Source organism: Malurus melanocephalus, unplaced genomic scaffold (assembly GCF_030028575.1).
Source record: "Malurus melanocephalus ecotype Western Australia unplaced genomic scaffold, MMel_1.1 scaffold_204, whole genome shotgun sequence".
Taxonomy (NCBI): domain Eukaryota; kingdom Metazoa; phylum Chordata; class Aves; order Passeriformes; family Maluridae; genus Malurus; species Malurus melanocephalus.
The window spans coordinates 12,645-32,230 of record NW_026623436.1 but is presented as its reverse complement, the minus strand read 5'-3'; the positions used below and the strand labels follow the sequence as shown (position 1 = coordinate 32,230).

Sequence of the window (19,586 nt, the reverse complement as noted above, 5' to 3'; positions counted from 1 at the left end):
CTCCAACTTCTCAAAATATATTTGTTGAAGTAGTGTTAATTACTATTTGTCTTAATTAATGAACAATTAGGCATATATAGGCCACATATTATGCAAAGGTTAGAAGTCTTGTATGACCAAAAAAAGAGCTTTCTCCAATTGCTGTAACTCTGAATGACATAATAAGAGAAAAGCTTTTATCTTGATGGAAAATTTTGGATATATCTCAAATTGTTCCATATTATTCAATCATATRTAGATGTCTTGCTTAAGGCACAGGTAGAAGTAGCAATATTTAAATCAAGTTGGAAGATAGATTAAATGAATGGCTTCAAAGGCCATGAAAGTTCTTCACTTAATCTGCTAATTCATTATGGAACAGGTCAAGGACAACATTGCATYGCATAAATGGGTGAGCTGATACAGYAGTGAGTGTTTGTGTGTGCAAGGCACACCTCTACTTTGTCACAGCTGGAGAAGTTTGTCAGTTTAGCAAAGTATGTTGGCTTGTTTTCCAGCCTGTTTTCAGGGTTGTTGTTATGTGTAGGATAATATCCAGACATCAGAAGTTCCTACAGAATATTTGCTGTTGTTTTTATAGGCACTGGATCTCATCTGTAGAAATGGAAAAACAAACTCAAACCAACAACTCATCTGCTATGAATAGTGAATGAAACTGTGTATTTCTGATAATGGGTATTTTGTTTGTTGACTGACCAGTTGCCATGACACTGCTTCTCTTTTCTGCACAGGCAGATCTGGTGTATGTGAATTATGGTCGTACAGAAGATTTTTTTAAGCTGGAGCGTGAAATGGGAATTAACTGTTCAGGRAAGATTGTCATTGCCAGATAYGGGAAGATCTTCAGAGGAAACAAAGTAGGGGTTGTCTTTTAATTTTTCTTTCTTGKGTCAGAGCTGTTCATGGTAGAGCTTGAGGGAATTAGTGAGGGCTGTGTGTTGGAATGTATGAGCAGAAGGAAGCCTGCAATGTATCCATTGGGACTGCAGTCCAAGGATAACTTCCAAARCAATAAAATCAGATGACTGTATTAAACTCCTGAGACAGAGATGATGGTGAATGGTCCAGGCAGTTCTTGCAAGAGAAAAGTTTGGGGAACTGAGTAGTTTGTAGAGCCAAGTCTTTTGATACTTTTCATTCATAGAACTGCAATACTTKGAAATAGTAACGTTTTCACAAGGAGCCTGATGCACAAAAACTGAGCAACTATCTCTTTTGACTTTAGACAATACCTCTGACAAAATTGGTGATAGTGGGGCAGTGGGAATAGYGGTCAGGATAAAGATTTGACACAAATAAGGAACATATTTTGTTTCACTCTGCTTTGTTCTTTTGCTGAATCTGGAGCAATTTCACTTTTTCACATACACATCTTTTAAAACTATGTAAGTTTTTGCCTGGAAAGCATGGAAGCAAATCACTATATTCCGATTTATTGCTGCATAAAAAAAAAAAAAAAAAAGGCACCTCTTAAAAGCAAATTATTTCACAGGTTAAAAATGCCATATTAGCAAGAGCCCAAGGGATCATACTTTATTCAGACCCTGCTGACTACTGTGCCCCTGGAGTAGCTCCTTATCCAGATGGCTGGAAYCTTCCAGGGGGAGGAGTCCAGCGTGGGAATGTTTTAAACCTGAATGGAGCTGGGGACCCTCTAACACCAGGATATCCTGCAAAAGGTGAGTGAAAGTTCTGTAGCCAGGGCCATCAAGTACTTTATAAACTGGTGGTGAAAGTGGGACACTAGAAATTCATTTATTTTCAGTACAGATGCAGAGAAAAAAGCTGCTTGAAATTATTTTTAACAGTAGTTAATTTTCCTATTGCAGACTGAGTTCTACTTCTGTCATTCCAACTGGTTTCAGCTAGGCTGGGGAAGAAAGTTTTAAGGAAAAATTTTGCATGATCCCACTTAGAAAAGCAGCATGTGTAAGGACTGTGAAGCAGAAGAAAATGGCTGAGAATTTATAACCATTTAAAATTATCTTTGTTTCTCAAGAGGACCAGTTTAAACTAGAATATACTCTACCATCAAAGAACACTAATAGTTTTACTTGGAGGTACATTTCCTTGCTGATCATAAATTCCAAGCAGAAAACCAGTTTAAAATCTTCCTTAAGGCGAGTAATATTYCTGTAGCAAAAATAGCATTTGCCTGGAGTCTTTCAAAAGCTGTCACCACGTGCTTGTCTTGTCCTTCTTGGCATCCTAAACTCAGTCTAAGATGCCTGCCAGTGCTGGGTGCTGATGGGATGGCCACACAGGGGTGCTTCTGGAAAGCTCATGGGCTTGTGTGACCACTGTTGGGGACATAAGGCAACCTAAAACCAGGAGAGATTGTGTGCCAGGCCCAGCAGGCTCAGAGAGGCGTTACCTGCCTTCAGCACAGGTGAATGGATCTGTGGATGTCCTTTGCAGCTTCACAACCAGCTGCACAGGGCCATCTTCACCTCACACAGCGGCTGGGCTTCCTCACAGCCAGCTTGGGATATTAWAATATGGTTGGGCAGCAAATCTAACCTTGCATCAAGTGTGGGGACTTCTTTGCACAGCTGTGCAGATGCATTACTGGGCTTGTTGTTCTGTCATTGCAGTTTGGTTTCCTAGAAGCAGTATGTGAGAAATGATGTGAGAATTAAAAATAATCATGCATGCCTGTGGCTGCGCTGCTCGAAAGTGTTTCCAGTTTGTTAAAAGACACTAAGAATGCTATGAACCTGACATTTTGTTCTGGTTTCTCAGAGTAYACTTTCAGGTATAAAGTTAATGAAGGTGTAGGGATTCCCAAAATCCCGGTTCATCCCATTGGATATCATGATGCAGAAGTATTACTGAGGTGAGTATCCATCAGCCTTCCTCACCACAAGTCAGTAGTGACAARTGTGCAGACAAATTGTGCATATTAAGATGGCAAAATCTATGCTATTACTTGTATTTACTACTCTTCTTGTATTTTACTACTCGTCCATAGTAATTGTGCTTCAGAAAACGTGGAAAAGTTCAAAGCAATGTTTCTGCAATCATGCTTTCAAGAATTTTGTAAACCCATCTTGTTTTTGCTGCAATAATTATTAAGGGCATTTAAGGTTTTAGCCTGCTGGTCAACTGCTTTTGTCTTGCTTTTCACTTKGCAGTGCAATGGGAGGACCTGCAGCTCCAGACAGCAGCTGGAAGGGAAGTCTCAATGTGTCCTACAACATAGGGCCAGGATTCACAGGCARCTCTTCTACAAGGTCTGTCTAACACTTGCCTGTTTATACAAAATTGAGATTAGAGGTACCAGAGATGCTCTGGAAAAATTTACTTCCTTCTTCCAGGGCTACACTTGGTGGTAATTACTAGAATTTGAAAATAAATTACATTAAAAATCATAAATTAGCAGACTGGTGTGATTTTACAGTGTGTGAAAATGTTGTATCATTATTACTACTCCATCTCCTGGTTAACAAGAGTGTGGCTGAATAGAAAGACTTCATTTGTCATTATTCTTTCCTGCTCTGCTTTAACACTAGCTGAAAATGCATGAAGTGGGAATAACTAAATAAGAAAGCACATTTGACATCTTTACAGTGCTATTTGGAGTATCTTGGAAAACAACAGTGAGAAAACAATATGATTCATCTACAAAAAATGTATTTTTAAGGCATTTTTTAACATCTTCCTACTTGGTAGAGTAACACTTTTTGTAAATATGGATTAATTCTACACTTACCTTCTCAGGGAAGTTCCAKATCATAATGAGCCTTTTGATTCTAGGTAGAAAGTCACTTGCACATGGAAAGTGTGCAAGTATATGCATGTKCAAGGCACTGGTGTCAGTTATTTTCTGGGCAAAGATCCAGTGGCTGTCCTGAAGTAGGTTTTGATTTTGACAGCTATGCAGATTTGCTGCTGAAAAGATAACTTCAAATGTGAGACTCCTGAGGTTTTGCCAGACACAACCTCCCCATTTTTTAATGTTTTGTTTCTTCCACAGGTTAAGGGGGCTGAATAYTTTGTTGGTTTTATCTCTCCCAATACCTGGATTCCCTTTGTTTTTATAAAATTTCACAAGCGGATTTTACTGGTGAGGGGCAGGAAAGAAAAAAAAACTGTGCTTCTAGTAGAAGGTTTCCTACTTCTAATGGAATATTCCCTGTCTGTGGCAGGGAGGYTGAAATGAGATGATCTTTAAGGTCCCTGCCAACCCAAACCATTCTGTGATTCTATGATTGACAAATCTTGATCACCCAGATCTGCTGTAATAAAGAGAGATTTCAGTTTATTCCTGAATGGATATTTCTAATGACTTTTTCTCCAAATTCTGTATTATTACATAGACATATGCTTGAAGACCAAATTGTATTCTTTATAAACATATGCACATCCACAATTATAATTTTGGTCAAAATGTAAATATATTTTTAATTAGGTTCATGTTTTTCAGTTTATTCGTCTAGTACACAATTATCTGTTTGGTTTCCATAAATAAAAATTCAATAAATTCTGTAAATCTTTGCAAATTTATAGACTGGCCCAGCTCACTGGCTTTTTCTAAGGCATCACCAGCAGGCTAAGCTGAAACAAAAAACGGAACGCTGAGAGACCATGACAATGCTGAGCACACTTCGGATCAATGTTGAACACACAAAGCAGAASAGAAGCACAAACTCTGGTTTATATGTTGTTAGCATTGGCTTCTTACTCGTTTACATGTTATTAGCATTGGCTTCTTACTGATTTATTAGTTAGAAATAGTTATTYCACACTGCCTTTCATTTCAGAAAAGTCAGAATGCATGTTCATACAAGCAATAAAATAACACGAATTTACAATGTCATTGGCATCCTCAGAGGAGCAGTGGAACCAGGTGAGCATCARGTGCTTGATATTTTAATTCCTTCTTCCTTTTATGTTTGAGGAAATTGCTCTCATGTAAGAAACTTAACGTTTTTCAGACAGCCAGATAATAGGGAGTCTGAGAAATCCTTAATAGTTCTGTCCTTTCCATCGCACTTTTTTTTCACTGGCATTCCCAAGAATGTATTTAAATTGGAATGCTACTATGATAGTCATCAAAGAATTTTTTTATAATGCCTGCCATTTTACAGTAGGCTTGCCCTTACATTAGTCATTTGTTTTGCCTTTGCGAAAATTGACATGATTCAAATTACAGAAAAGTAGTGATGATTTGGGACCTTAACATTATACCATTGATACTTAGTAGCAGGTCATACACATGAATAACTTCTAGATGGAAAAGTATTTGTTAAGTATTTATTGTCTTTAGTGGCATACCTCAGTAGAGTAAGTGAATGATTGCAGATTCTCTTAAAAATAAACTTGTAGCACTGGTGTTGAACTTCATATTTCATTTGATATAAGTAAGGATGCAGTTCAAAGGAAATACAGGTTATCCAAGTATGTTCTTAATTATGAATTGATATTGTATGCTTGTTTCCAGACAGATATATTATTTTAGGYGGTCACAGAGACTCTTGGGTGTTTGGYGGTATTGATCCAACGACCGGTGCAGCTGTTCTGCAAGAAATTGTACGGAGTTTTGGTAAAATGAAGATGGAAGGTAAATTACTATAGATGTAAAATGATGCATACGGAAAACAGCAGCTTTGAGGAACARTGCTTCCATAARCTGTTGTATTGATTTAACTTTTCACCTCCACATAAAGTTTTATTTCTCATTATGAAAGATGCCAATTCATTGAAGAGATTCATWTGTAGCACTGTGTGTTAGTTGGCTGAATTTATTCCYTTGTGSGTGTAATGGTACMCTCTTAGTTGTGCAGARCAAAAGTATTGCATTAAGAAGAAATGCCTCTGCAATAAWATGTTCCTCTAAAGATTTTAGAGAGGRTTTTCTTTCCTRTTRTATCAGTTAAGTGCTGTTTTTAAAGCAATTTCAATTAACTGTGGTTAGTAGACTTCTAAAATGTAAGTTGAATTTTCAAGTTTAACTATGTGATTTCAGGTTGGAGACCTAGGAGAACTATTATTTTTGCTAGCTGGGATGCAGAAGAATTTGGATTGTTGGGTTCCACAGAGTGGGCTGAGGTAAATAATAAACAGTGTAAAAAAAAAAAAAAAAAAGTAAAAGTTAAAAGTGCGTTGCAGGTGGCTGCAATACCCAGCATCTATTCCTAGAGTGCAGTCAATAACTTCATGGGAAAATAGGAGCACAGCAGACTCTTTCAGGTGTCGTGAGGCACTCCTGTATTTATATAAATTACCAACCTTCTTACAACGTAAGTGTACTAACTTTTCTAAGATTTAAAAATCTGCTTTGATTGAAAGCTAACATCCCTCAGTGGTTTCTATGTGGGTATCTATCCCGTCATTTAACAGAATGACAGCTTTTTTTGAAATCCAAATTGGTCTGTTTTCTAACCTTTTATTTGAGAAAWTCTTTAGTTTCTATAAATTTAAGTCCAGATCCTGAACCTATGATCCATAAGCACACCAAGCCCCTTGTATGAAAATCAGTCTTACTGGGCAAATAAAAGGATAGGTAATCTATGAGTGAATAATTCAAAATTCCTGTTAATTCCACCATTTTAGAGTCTCAGAGGCAGGACAGTCAATTAATTCTGTAGGCGGATCCCTGGCTATATTCCTGCCTGAGAGAAGAATGCTGGGAAATTCAGAAGATGAGGTTCTGAGTATTTTTATCTTCCTTTTTCAATTAGGCATGCTATTTTTATCTTCCTTTTCCTGCCTGAGAGAAGAACGTTGGGAAATTGAGAAGTGAGGTTCTGAATATTTTTATATTCCTTTTCCTGTTGGGCATGTTCAGTTCTYACTGTATTTGTTCAACCCCAATAAAAAAATATAGGTCTGTCTCAGTTTGAGACAATGTTTTCAGAGAAAAAAATGTTACAGAGTAAATTCTTCCTCTGAAGTGAAAAATTTGATAATTTTTTTCCCATCAATATGAAATAGATGTTCGGGCAAAAGTGAAGAGAAAAAAAGTAGTTTATTAACAAAATACAGTGCCCACAGGACACAGATAAAAAGTAACTGTTAGATATTTAAAAGTCTAGGAACGCTTGCTGCCCCCTCCCTCTATAAACCACTTAGGCACGTGGTGCGGAGAAAAAGATGGCAGCTCCTGTCACCCGGGAAAAAGAAACAAAAGAAAAGAAAAAGTCCACATGGCGCTTGCGCAACAGTGGAAAACCTGATGATAGTCCTATTATCACTGTGGATGAAACAGCGGGCTCRGTGTGCTTTTTCTGTCACTGGCTTGGCTTCTTCCGGAGTCCGAGAYGAGACAGAGTGGCCCCGCTTGTCCCTGCCAGCCACCAAATTGCTCCAGAAAATCACAGGAGCTGCAGAAAGGAGTAGCAGTCCAAGGAGAGCTGTTTGCCCAAGCTAACAAACCCAAGCCAGCTAAACGGCAACAACTTAACTCCCCTGCACGCTTCGAGCAGGACTCCTGCAGCACCGAGCTGAGGTCCAAAAAGTCCAGGGCTGTGTGGCAGCCCCAACTTTTAAACTGCCCAAACTGCCCCTGCCCCTTCTTCCAGGTCATATTTAAAGGCACAGGGACATTTTGGGCATATAAGCTGATGGAATGTAGGAATATAGGATTGGCACAAAATCAACCCAAGACAATGTCCTATGAGAGTTTTCAGTGCTTTGTCTGTAAAATTAAATTAGGAATAGAGCAGACAGAAAATTGCCAGATGAAACACATTTTTGCTAAACTATGTCCAATTATTATAACTGAATGTTTAACAAAAATGTGTCRTCTTGTTCTTCTATTAGAATTTTATTTACAAGGTAATATTTAGCTATGTGGGTAGAGCTTTCAGCATCTATACGAAAACATTGTAATCTTTTTGGTTTAGGTTATTGCTGTGTATTGCAGCAAAACACAAAATTGCACAGCAAAATGGCACATGTCAGAGGTGGAAACAAAYCCAGAAATGTGCTCCCAAGCACTGAAGGGATTCCATCATTCTTCTGTTAACAAAGCTGAGATTTCTGTTTCTTTAGATTTGCAGTGATTCTTTCTCCCATTTACTGTTTGGCTTCCAGCTGTAACAGAGTGTCTTCATCTTACTGTTGGTTTTTGAAACATTAGATGAAGAAAAAATAATTTAAATTATTTTAAATTATTTACTGAGAGATTTTTAAAAGTTGGCATTAAARTTTCACCCCACCCGAACTCTACTGGTGGCAAAAATATGTAAAACTTTATTTGTGATTTCTGTGTTTATATATCTCTGCATATATTTAGATGCTGTCAAGAAACAAAAATAAACCACAATTTTTTAAASTATGAGCAATATGAAAATTGATACTTAAAAGATCAATTTCTCTTAAGCAAGTCATTAATAAATTAGGGATATTTCTTATTTTGTTTGTTAAATACTGCTATTGTTGTTCTGTGCAGGTTTTTGTTTAATAAGTTAGTATCCAGTAATCTATCATTTTTTTATTTCATGAAATGACAGCTGTATAAGGTTAGAAAACTGTAACCACAGTTCATATTTGAACCTGTGTTTTGATAATATTGTTTTCTTGCTTCATCTTGCTGCTGTGCATTATTACTCTTTTAGACCTAAATTAGATTCAATTTCTCTAGAGACATTCCTCACAGCTTACATTCCTCTTTTCTGCAGCTGCCAGATCTGTCATGTATTAAATCTCCAGGAAAATTAACCCGTGATATTCACCATCATCTGTGTAACAGAAAGACTGCAACTGTGGCAACATCCTTTTGCTACACAGGCAATCTCCATTGCTCACAATTGAAGGAGTTTATTTATGCTGCAAATGTGTGCAAAACCTCATGTAGGCATATGAAGCTTGCTTCTCCCGTATTCTTTTCTACTGGTTGTTTTAAAAATATTAATTTCATTATATAATTATCAATTACCAATTAAGTTTTTAGTTCACGTGACTTACAAATTATGAGTTGGGTTATAAATTGAATGAATCAATTAACAATTGCTAACCTGATTAAAATTCCTGTCACAAAGCCAATACCTCGTGAAAATCCACTTACTGATTAAAACATCAATTTCAAACATAATTATTACTTTGCAAAAAAATAAATAAGATGTGCATTTATTTAGCATGAAAGTCAGTCAACTGCATTTTAGTAGGGAAGTTTAGTGCTTTGCCTTACCTTTTTTTGACATGGGAGATTGTATAAATTTTGGAGTGCTTGGTTTATCAATGTTGAACTGAGTTCAGTGTTGGGAACGCATATGAACAGCTAGGGATTAAAAGCATGGAGGAATTCTGGCTGACCTCACAGTCACATGTTGCATGYTCAGAAAATCCTGAAGTGCAGAGCTAAAATRAATKTAATAACCTTATTTTACTGTGTTAYAATTCTATTCAATAATTTTCCTGTTCCATCTCACTCCTGTGTAATGCAGCAGGCAGCACCTACATTTTGTGGATGTTTTCCACAACAAATTTGGTCCCAGAAAGCTGGAGGGAATTTCGTATGCACAGATCATTTACCCATCCTCAAACAATATAATTAGTAAGGTACACAGTAGTAATTATCCTGACAGAGTTCCTAAAGGCAATGCTGTAAAAAMCAGTGCACTTAACATGCTCTTGACTAAATGCCACTAATTGAAAGTAACAATTACACATTTGCAACCCTAGGAAAATGCCARAGTCCTGCAGCAACGGGCAGTCGCTTACATCAACACAGACTCTTCTATAGAAGGTGGGTCTTTTATGTTTAACGTTACCTGACTTTACAAGTGTAATTTTCAATAGTTCTCTGTGAATTATTTATTGCATGAGATGGGTGTTTTGGTGTTCAGAGTAAGTGTGGTAAATACAGAATTAAGTGGAGAGAGAGAACAATTCAAATTTTCATGTTGCTTTCTTTTGCAAATAGTGCCATCCATGACCTGCAGTCCACGTGGCTGAGTCCTGTGCTAATGAACTGAGCATTCTGTATGTTAAACTGTCTCTCAACTGCATTACTTTAATTTGCAATTGCAGTTCTAATCTGTGGCACTCTGCTTCTTGTCACAGTTGGTGACAGCTCCAGCTCCTTTCCCTGTGGAATGATAACGTTTTGAGAGAGTAGATTATTATGATTGTAAGATCTCAGGTTTACGCTTTGTGGGGGTGGGAGATGCTTTGGTGCTTTGAGTTGGTGTGCTCACCTTCATTGCCAGGAGCAGGGAGCTATATATTTCTAGGAGTTTTCTAGAAAAACAGGCACTGAAGAGTGTTTCACAAAAAAACCCTTATGCACCATTATCCAATTTACAATGTCCCTCAGATTATGACAATGTTATTCGGGAATGCTGCTTAGAAACTGGCCCTTTTTTTGAGGGGGCCTAACATCATGATCAATATTACAAAATTCTTCTGAAATTATGCTATGCTTTATTACAGAAAAAAAACTCTTTTATTTTTGTCTGTGCTGAAATAATAGTCAGAAGAGTCCTGTGAAGCTGCTTTGCTTCGTAACCTCAGTTATTCAGGGAACTGCTCTTCCCATGTGAAACCCAACTTATTTGGGCTTCCCATGTATGAATAAGATTGATATCAACAGGCATATTTAGGAACTCTTTTTATTCCTGTCAGCTGAAAATTTTGTCTSTCACAAAAGGATCGGAAAGAAAGAAAAGCCAAACCCAGTTTCCAAATGTTCAGTTGGAGCTGGGGAACAAGGAGGGTTAGATGTGTTCTTTCATTTATGCAGCCTACATGCTGTGTAAAAAGTAGAGCAGGATTTCATGCCTAGAAGATCTCACTATTGAAATAACTTTGCAGCTGCTTCATGTTCTCACCATGGATCTTAATATGTATCTTTTAGTTGATTTGCAGCCAACATGCTGCTGCCTTAACAATTTTCTTCTAAATCTTAATTATTCAAACATGTCTCTTGCTTTATGCATTAAAGAAAATGTGAAAGCAAAACAACTGGAAAATAAGTATCTAATAAGGAAAAGAACACCATGTTCAGTGCACTGGTTTGAGTATCTTGAACATCTCTCACCTGGCTGAGCAGTAAAATTCCCTGAAGATTCACAGCATTCACGTACTCTGAGAGTGATTTAATTTGTCATCATATGTTCTCCACAACACTACTTATACCACTTTTTGGACAGCAAATTATTTCTATTTATTGTCCTATAACAATGAAAAGAAGCAAAGTGAATCGTTGTTTCGAGCACGACTCTGACTTGAACTTCCTGTTCTCAAATACTGACTCTCCTTGGAAATATCATTGTTTGGTATTTTTTCCATCATCTTACTATTTGCCTGCTGTTTAAAAAAATCTATAGGAAGTGTATGAGTGACAAGGACTTGGAGCTAATGAGGGATAATTAGGCTTACTTTAGAACTATGGGAAGGCTTAATTACATTACTGTGGATGTACTATAACCAATAAATCATTGCCACACAGTGGCAGTAACTTATACAGTGAGACCAAGGAGTCTATTTCTGTGTAAATTCTGAGGCAAGACTCTAAGGTCTTGGCTTGGACTCAAGAAGTTTATCAAGAAAGGGCTGCAGSGTTTAATCCATTAAGATGATGCCATCTCTGGTAAATGAAGGGAAAATTTCCATGTCTTTGTTTTATTTTCAGGTAACTACACATTAAGAGTTGACTGTACCCCTCTTCTCTACAAACTGGTGTATAATCTGACCCAAGAGGTACAGAATCTGTCTACTTTTTCTGTTTTTCTAAGTAAAACTACAAGTTTATTTCATAAAACTTGAATATTGAATAATATCAGATTTATTTAYTGCRGTGCTGGAGGAATCTTGMTAGCACCAAAATCAATAGCAAAATCCCATCAGTAGTACACAGGCCATGCTCACAGTTCTCAGTGTTCTTAAATGGATCAAAATGTRTCACTGACATAAGTGGAATCTTATTTGCAACATATGGTAAATATAATAATAATAAAAGCAAAACACTTGGGCAAGATCAGTTCTCTAAACAGATAAGCATTGAAGGAAATAGTTTCCACATTGGATAATTACCGTTTTCTCTCTATCTTTTCCCCTAAATCTCCTTCATATCTCACTGAACCCCWGAAATWTGTAATAAATATTWAAGGATAGAGAAGGTATTGTAATARATCTGGTGTATGGATTTGCATGATTACACGTGGTCYGGCCATGACTCCTTTACTTTCACCTCTCAGGATAAATTATCATAAGGCTGAGAGGTTGTGATCTATTAAAGCCTGGAACTTTATTGCCATATGAGGATTTACCCAGATTAGGCACCTCTCATGAGCTGTTGCCACCATCCTCAGATGTGGATTCATCTCAATTAACAGAATTCAGCTCTGTCTGACTTAAGCAATATTGGCACCCTGTGAAGGTATTGGGTTGAAATAGGTGCCTTTAGGATGAGATTCATTTGACCTGATRTGGTTGTCAACCTTTGTACAGAACTCAAACTATTTTTCCCCCTGATTTTAAGGGAACTCAGGTCACTTGATCCAGTGTAAAAATCTGCCTTGTGATGTGGCACTTGGTAGGCTGACTCCAGGTACCAATCTCCTGTCCTCCTAGATGCATTCATCCCGKGTTATTTTCAAACCCAGTATACTTTTACCCCCTGAAATACCATGGTTTAGATCTGGGGAGGTTTATCTATGCTATTCCCATTATTTTCTTCTCTACATTTGATTTTCCTAKCAATTCTTTCTATCTTAATCGTTCATCCTTGCAGAGGGAAGAAGCTGTGCTGTTCAAATATTAGCTCTGACACTTGGCACACTGAAGAGCATTCTCTTTTGTCTATAAAAACATTCATGTCCTTAGTGCTGCTGGGCCCTTGATAAGATAATTTACTTTGTGTCTGCAGTAAGCCACTAACTCAGGAAGACATTTTCCTGCAAAAGATAAACAAAGTTTTAAAAAAGTGCTCTGGGCTAAAAATAGAACTTCACTCTTGATCTTAAGTCAACTATTCAACTATTGCTCGTTTGAGTAGAAAACTTCCATTAAAGTACAATGCAAAGTACATGAGGCTGACTTTAAAAAAAAAAAAAAGTCATATTCACTGTTATTTTAGCTTTTAACTGTGGAAACATGATGTAAACAATAGAAAACCTGGCAGCCTGACTCCTGATTATGCATGTCCAAAGGAGAGTTATTTCTGTTCATATTAAGGAGTCCARCATTCAGTTATCCAACATCCAAAGGTCTCTTTGCTCTTCTTGTTTTTTAGTGAGCCAGTTCTCATCAGAAAGAAACATACTCTAAGTGTGAATCCTTTTCTTTCAGGCAGTTGTCATTCAAGGGTGGTCCTCAGCACACAGATGGGACATTCAGCTGTTGACTCTCTTTTCTGGCCCTGCTTTACTGCCAGGGTTTAGACATTTGGTCACCCCCAAACAGTGTTTGCAATAATTCAGCTCCAGTTCCCAGCGATTACCACTGCTTCTTTTGMATTTATACTTAAAGAACTCTGCATCTTCCCTTGAGTTAGCAGGAAGCTTATGCTGATCCTAGATTTGGATCTAACTCAGGGCAAATGTTATGTTTYACTATGCCCTCAGTGTTGTATGTAAAAGCTGTCCAACAGTTTTTACATGAGCAGAGTTGCCAGAATAACATCTCTGCCAGAGCAGAGAGGGCTTTTGCTCCCRTATGTCAGAGTTCAGCTTGCTCTTATTAATGTGCTTTTTTCACTTAAGCCCCAGGACTTGACCAAAGTACCCTGAAAACGACAGCAGCCAAGCAGTTATTTCACAAAGTTGTTTTTCTGCTGACAGAATCTCAGAGGTCAGAACTCTCTGGAATTTCAATTTGGAGTCTGTATGCTTTTCAATGCCGAATTTCAATCTCAACAATATGGTGGGACCATGTATCTATCCATGAACATTTATGCATTGTATTTCAGAAAAAAAATTCCAATCCTCTGCACATCATAACCAATCTTATATTTAAAGTACTGTGTCTATTAAAGGTTGTTTAAGTGTAGGTGAAGACCAGGGCTGGAGTCTTGATTTATTTTTGCTCTGCTACAGATTTTCTAAGAGCTTTGGTCAGCTTCTTTTATACTCTTTCATAGTTTTGCTGGCAGCATGATGGCAGTGCTAATACTTTCCTTTACATCCTGGTTACAGAGCTTTTGGGGTTTTTCTGAGGTAAGGGTGAGACCTACATTTACACATCTAGTGTCTTGCACAATGATTCTCCAGGCTTGGTTGATCCCCCTTGGCACTGCTGTAATATGGCTGGTTTGAACCCTTTCTTCACAATTCAGCTTTATTTTTCCTACAGAGCAAACAGTCACATTTTAGTTTTAGCCTTGTGGAGAGAGTATTGCTGCTGTGCAGGACAAACTTCCATAGGGTTGAGGTTGTCATCTCCCCTTGCCTGCTGAAAGGAAAGCAGCCAGGACATCCTGGTTTCTGGAGGAGCCCCATGGTTTTGTGTATGCTGTTGTGTGTTTACATGCATTCCAGGCAGCATCCTTAAGCTTTTAACCTGCTCTTTCTTCTGTCTGTGGTTGGTTCCAAGAGCCTGTGAGATGCTTTCTGTGGTTGGGATCCATAAATGTGTGCAACAAAAGGGTGCATTCACTTCCCTGCCTGCAGCAACACTGCTGGTTTAGAACGATGCAGGGAGCTGCAAAGATCTCCTTTGGTAACGATCTGAGTTAGAGGTGCTTCCAGTAAGATTATAATATTTCCCTCTCCAGATTTTAAGCCCTGATGAGGGTTATGAAAATAAGTCTCTTTATGACAGCTGGCTTGAGAAAGATCCCGCGAATGAAAATAATACCTATCCCAGGTATGTTGTTAATATGTTTGGGATTTTTCCCCCAATATTTTAATTATATAATGGTATGGCTTCTCATCAGTATTTTTCAAGATGTGCTATTTATGGCAGCAATACAAAACCTTTTAGCACAAGCTGGCTCTCTAGCAATATCTTTTAAAATAAAATAAAATTTTATTCTTCGTTTTAATGATAGTGACATTATTCCTGCTGTGAAATGAAACCTCACACTTTTAAAATGCATTTTTTATTAGTAGAAGAGCAATTTGGAAAGCAGTCAAAAAAGCAGGGTGGAGAAAGAATTCAAAACATAGTTTAGCTACCTACTAGATGAGATAAAGTCAAAATTGTTAGGATAAGCAAACRCTCAGTTGAAAGAAGCTGCCTAGAGCGGTAATTAAAAAGCAGTAATTAAAAAACTTGTGATAATTATTCCTTGTTTACACAATGAATGTAGATGTATTACATTACAAATCTATATATATGATTGTATTAAAACTTCATGTTTGAAGGTATTACAACTCCAAAACACACTTTCAGCCTGTGACTCAGAAAGGCTGAATCTTACTCACAGCGTGGCATTACTGATGTAAGGAAAAGACAACTGCCCCTTTTTGTGACTTGACCAAAACGTTCTGCATATTTCTGGCCCTGCTGAGTTTCTGAGATTATTTTGAGTTATTCTGAGATTTCCTCCTTTTGAAAAATCTACTAATTTGATCTTTCATAGTTGATGCAAATATTTCCTTACAGAAATGTATACTAACTTTAGCTGAAACCGAAGAATTTTTTTTTTTAGCTGAGAAAAACTAATTATTCACCAGGCCAGACATATAAACCTAAAACTTAACATCGAATGTAAATATTTGAAAATACTTGGAATATTACGTCTGTCTACAGCAATTTTCTCCCCCCTGTCACGCCACACCTCCCCACCAGATGGCAGCAGTGGCCCGCAGGTGCCGGATGCCGCTTGTGCCTTTCCCACTGGGAATTATTTATGGGTCTTGGATTCTGCTGTGGAATGTGCCAAGTACACAAACACATCTGTCTTTACACATATTGCTGCCCAATTCGTATTAGTTTAGAAATAGATGATTGATGTTTGAAGACGGCAGAGACGTGTCTGATACAATTTTATGGCTCCTGTGCATAAAGTRTTTGTTTTCATTTTTAATGTCATCACTGCCCTAATTAGGATTGCTACAATTAAAAGATCTTCCTAGCAATATTGGATATTGGATCAGAGTCTTGGAATAAAATCAGTTAAGTAATTAGCTTGCCACTCATCTAGTCTTTGATCTTACCAGTGTCCCTGATGTGCCCTTCAGAAGAACTGACCTCAATTTCTCTGAAAAATCTGCATTTTGCATAAATTACTACCACACTGTTCAGTAAGTGCTCTCACTAAGATGTTTTCTTTTCTGCATGCAGAATAAATAAACTGGGATCAGGCAGTGATTTTGAAGCTTACTTCCAGCGACTGGGAATTGCATCAGGCAGAGCTCGTTACACCAAGAATAGGGTAAGTCTGACAGATTGCTTGAAGAAGTTTGATAGTGCTGAGCAGTCATCCTGTTAAAAGCATTTATTCATAATTAATGAAAAAGCTTCAAAGCATCTTTGACTGGTTTGTTTATCAGTGGCATTTCTTAATTGAGCAAGAAACCTAAATGTTTGGAGAACAAACCWTGTTACAGTGGTGTGTGTATTCTATAGGATGTCAAGTTCGCAGAAAGGTATTTATAGAATCTGATTGAAGGTGGATAGTTTGTTCSACCATGCTATTAATAGTCCCCTTAATATACAGATCTTCCATCATTGTGTTCAGAAACAGCTGAAACAAGGTTAAAAGRGGCTGTGATCAAGGACCTTTGCTATCCAAGCCCCAGACCGCTTTCCCTCTTGGAGGGAATCTCTGTGCAACGAAACTGAAGGCAGGTCTGTGTAGGTAGAGAGAYGGAAGCCTGCTCACTTAATCCTATGCAACAGTCCATGGATTCAGATGGTTTAATTTTTGAATAGGAAAACAMAAAAATGAAGGATAATAAATTATTTTTGTAGCAAATAGCGTTTTTTTAAATTTGGAAACCATACAAAACATCAGAGACATAAAGTGATCAATACATCTTTTAACTGCAGTCARAATACACAGCATTGACAAATTTGCTTGCTCTTTTCCAGAAAGCCGACAAATTCAGCAGTTATCCAGTTTATCACACTGTGTATGAGACATTTGAGCTAGTGGAAAGATTTTACGACCCCACCTTCAAGAAACAGTTAACAGTTGCCCAGTTACGAGGCAAACTGGTTTATGAACTGGCAGATTCCCAGGTCATTCCATTCGACTGCAGAGATTACGGAGAAGCCTTAAAAGGATACAGCAACAGAATTTATAAATTGGCCAAGAAGCATGAAGAGCAGCTGAAGCTTTACAAAGTATCATTTGGTGAGTTACAGCCACAAGACTGTTTCTTAGGTGCACTAACTGGAACTGTACAGGGAGGTGTTTTATCTGTCATAGCTCTGCAAATGAATTCCTAATTCCTTAGTCCTATTTGAATTTTGCTATCACAGGAAAGAGCCTCTAATTTTTGTTTTTCTAAATATAACATAGGTTTAACACCTTATTGTCTTGATTAGAGGGTTATAACAATTTTTTATGCATATTATTAATCACAGGCATTATTACACTGCTCATGGGCAGTCRAGGACCTCAAATGTGGGAAAAAGAGGGATCTCAGCCTGCTTCTCACTTCCTTGCTTGAAAAGCAAGACAACTCAAATTGCTTGGGACCTGAGGGACATTTGAGGGTGTCCATTCCTCCTCAGCCTAAGACTTCATCTGATCCTCAGTGCCTGGTTGTCATTTTTAGGCCATGGGAACACTTGTCCAGCTCTCCTGCTGGACATGGATAAATACATCCATTGGAAATGGATAAATACATCCATTTGCTGAGCACCTGAGCACATTGCTCTGGGGCACACAAAAAAGGTTTAAAGCAGCAGAGTACTCTGGATYTCAGGCTGGGATAGCCTCTGCAGTCATTTTCTGTCTCCCCCTCTCTCTTCTTTTTCCCTTCCTGCCTCGATCACTCCTTGTGTGTCTGCACCAAGGAGATTTTTCAGTCAGTCCTAATTCACTTTTTAGGAGAAAAATTCTCCACAATTTTGAAAAGACACCTTTTTTTTTCTGTAAAAAGTCTGCTTGAGACAGAGGAAGCTTTAAGTGATGGATCATCTGGTCTGAGACTTTTCAAAACACAAGGAGTTATTTCAGTATGTTCTAGTGTTCGCTGCAGCATGTCTTGYCTGATCAAATCAAATTTTTTTCTGTAGTGGAACATTTATCAAAATTGCCGTGAAATAATTTATTTTCATTGAGTTTCTATCTATTTTCAGATTAGAAGCAGCCCAATGCATCTATTGATGMATTGGTCATCTATTGGTCATCTAATACATCTAGATAACCAATGCATCTATTCTTGTTTCTAGAATCCTGAAGCAATCTTTTTTTTTTTTTCAGCTTTTTCACCCAAGTAACACTGAAACCTCTCCTTAACAACTTTATAAGTGTGTCATTTTGATCAGTTTTTTAACAAGGCATGTTTTTCAGCCTTTTCATTATTTTCATGGCTCTTCCCTGATGGCTTATGAATTTTAAATTATTTCTTGAATGAGGTTATAATTCCTAATTTATTATCTTTTCTATTGCACCAGAGTACATTAAATAATGTAGGTAGCTTCTACAATACTGTGAAAATTAAAATTTATTTCACTCAAAATTTTCATAGAATTGTTTATTGACGACACTGAATGTCAGAAGCCTGAATTGATTATGTTGATTAAGCCTGAATAAATTATGTATTTTTCCTTTAAAATAATAGATTAAGGGTTTTATTTGCATTTGGATTCACATTTTAGCTGCAACAGTGGAGGCTAGAAACCTTTTTTTCTTTTTTTTCATAAAATATGTGCTTGTAGTCACATGGTATGAGGAAATAATGTTTTCAAGTGAGGAAAAAAGAAAYGTGATGTTTTCTAAAATAACCAACACTGACAACACTGAATAGCTAGAGAACATGAACACAAAGTTTCTCACATATTTTCAGATGATCTTTCTTTTTTYCCCCCCTCTCTTAAATCCCCTCCTACTGCTTCTGAAATATAATCTGTTGCTGTGATATAGCCATGATGTCAGCAGGGCAGAACTCTGCCCCCTGGCAAACTTAGAGTTCTTGCCACAGGCTGTGGAGAAGTGTGAATTGTCACCCTCACAAGGTGACGTGTCCCTCTGTGCTGCAGTGTGTAAACAGCTCGGATACATGAAATCTGTGCCTCCAATTGCATCAAATAAACAACAGTATTAAGACAAGAAGAAGCAAGTGTAGGCTCGTSATGGATAAATAAGTTTGCTAGAAATAGAAGAGCAAATGAGACTGAAGAACAGCTTTCMATAGGAGTCCTGGGGAACAGAAAGCCTGTCACGTGAAATTGGGTGATAAATTTATAAACAGTGAAGGGATATTAGTTGCCAGCAGAGGACTGGATTTGGGAGATGATCTAATCTTATGTCCCATTTTCCTGTRCGATGGGAGAGAAGATACTCTGGTTTAGCCAAAGTTTTCTGAAACTTGCAGGCAAAATATACAAGCTTAAAACTTTCCTTCTTTCTAATTGAGTTGAGTTTTGGTGGGGGCCATAAGTTAGCCTCATAACACCYACCTGTTATTTATTCTACAAAAATTACCTGTATAAATCGACACTTTCCCCAGGTCTGTATTAAATAAAGCCTTCCGCAAGAAAATTGTCACAGCTGCTACTGCCAATACTGTCACTGTGTGTGA

The 19,586-nt window shown here is 37.6% G+C and overlaps 1 protein-coding gene across 2 annotated transcripts in view; it reads left to right on the top strand.

The window, feature by feature from the left end:
- LOC130577948 (putative N-acetylated-alpha-linked acidic dipeptidase) overlaps positions 1 to 19,586 on the top strand; it is a 62,796-nt gene that overhangs the window by 38,829 nt on the left and 4,381 nt on the right. Inside the window, exons 5-16 of one of the 2 annotated variants that reach the window (XM_057373655.1) lie at positions 732 to 857; positions 1,493 to 1,679; positions 2,743 to 2,836; positions 3,135 to 3,233; positions 4,764 to 4,849; positions 5,444 to 5,563; positions 5,969 to 6,051; positions 9,628 to 9,691; positions 11,579 to 11,646; positions 14,660 to 14,751; positions 16,174 to 16,264; positions 16,924 to 17,188. The exons of the other annotated variant lie outside the window; for it this stretch is intronic. Coding sequence (XP_057229638.1) covers positions 732 to 857; positions 1,493 to 1,679; positions 2,743 to 2,836; positions 3,135 to 3,233; positions 4,764 to 4,849; positions 5,444 to 5,563; positions 5,969 to 6,051; positions 9,628 to 9,691; positions 11,579 to 11,646; positions 14,660 to 14,751; positions 16,174 to 16,264; positions 16,924 to 17,188 — 1,375 coding nt within the window. The remainder of the gene's footprint in view (positions 1 to 731; positions 858 to 1,492; positions 1,680 to 2,742; positions 2,837 to 3,134; positions 3,234 to 4,763; positions 4,850 to 5,443; positions 5,564 to 5,968; positions 6,052 to 9,627; positions 9,692 to 11,578; positions 11,647 to 14,659; positions 14,752 to 16,173; positions 16,265 to 16,923; positions 17,189 to 19,586) is intronic. 2 annotated transcript variants of the gene reach the window in all.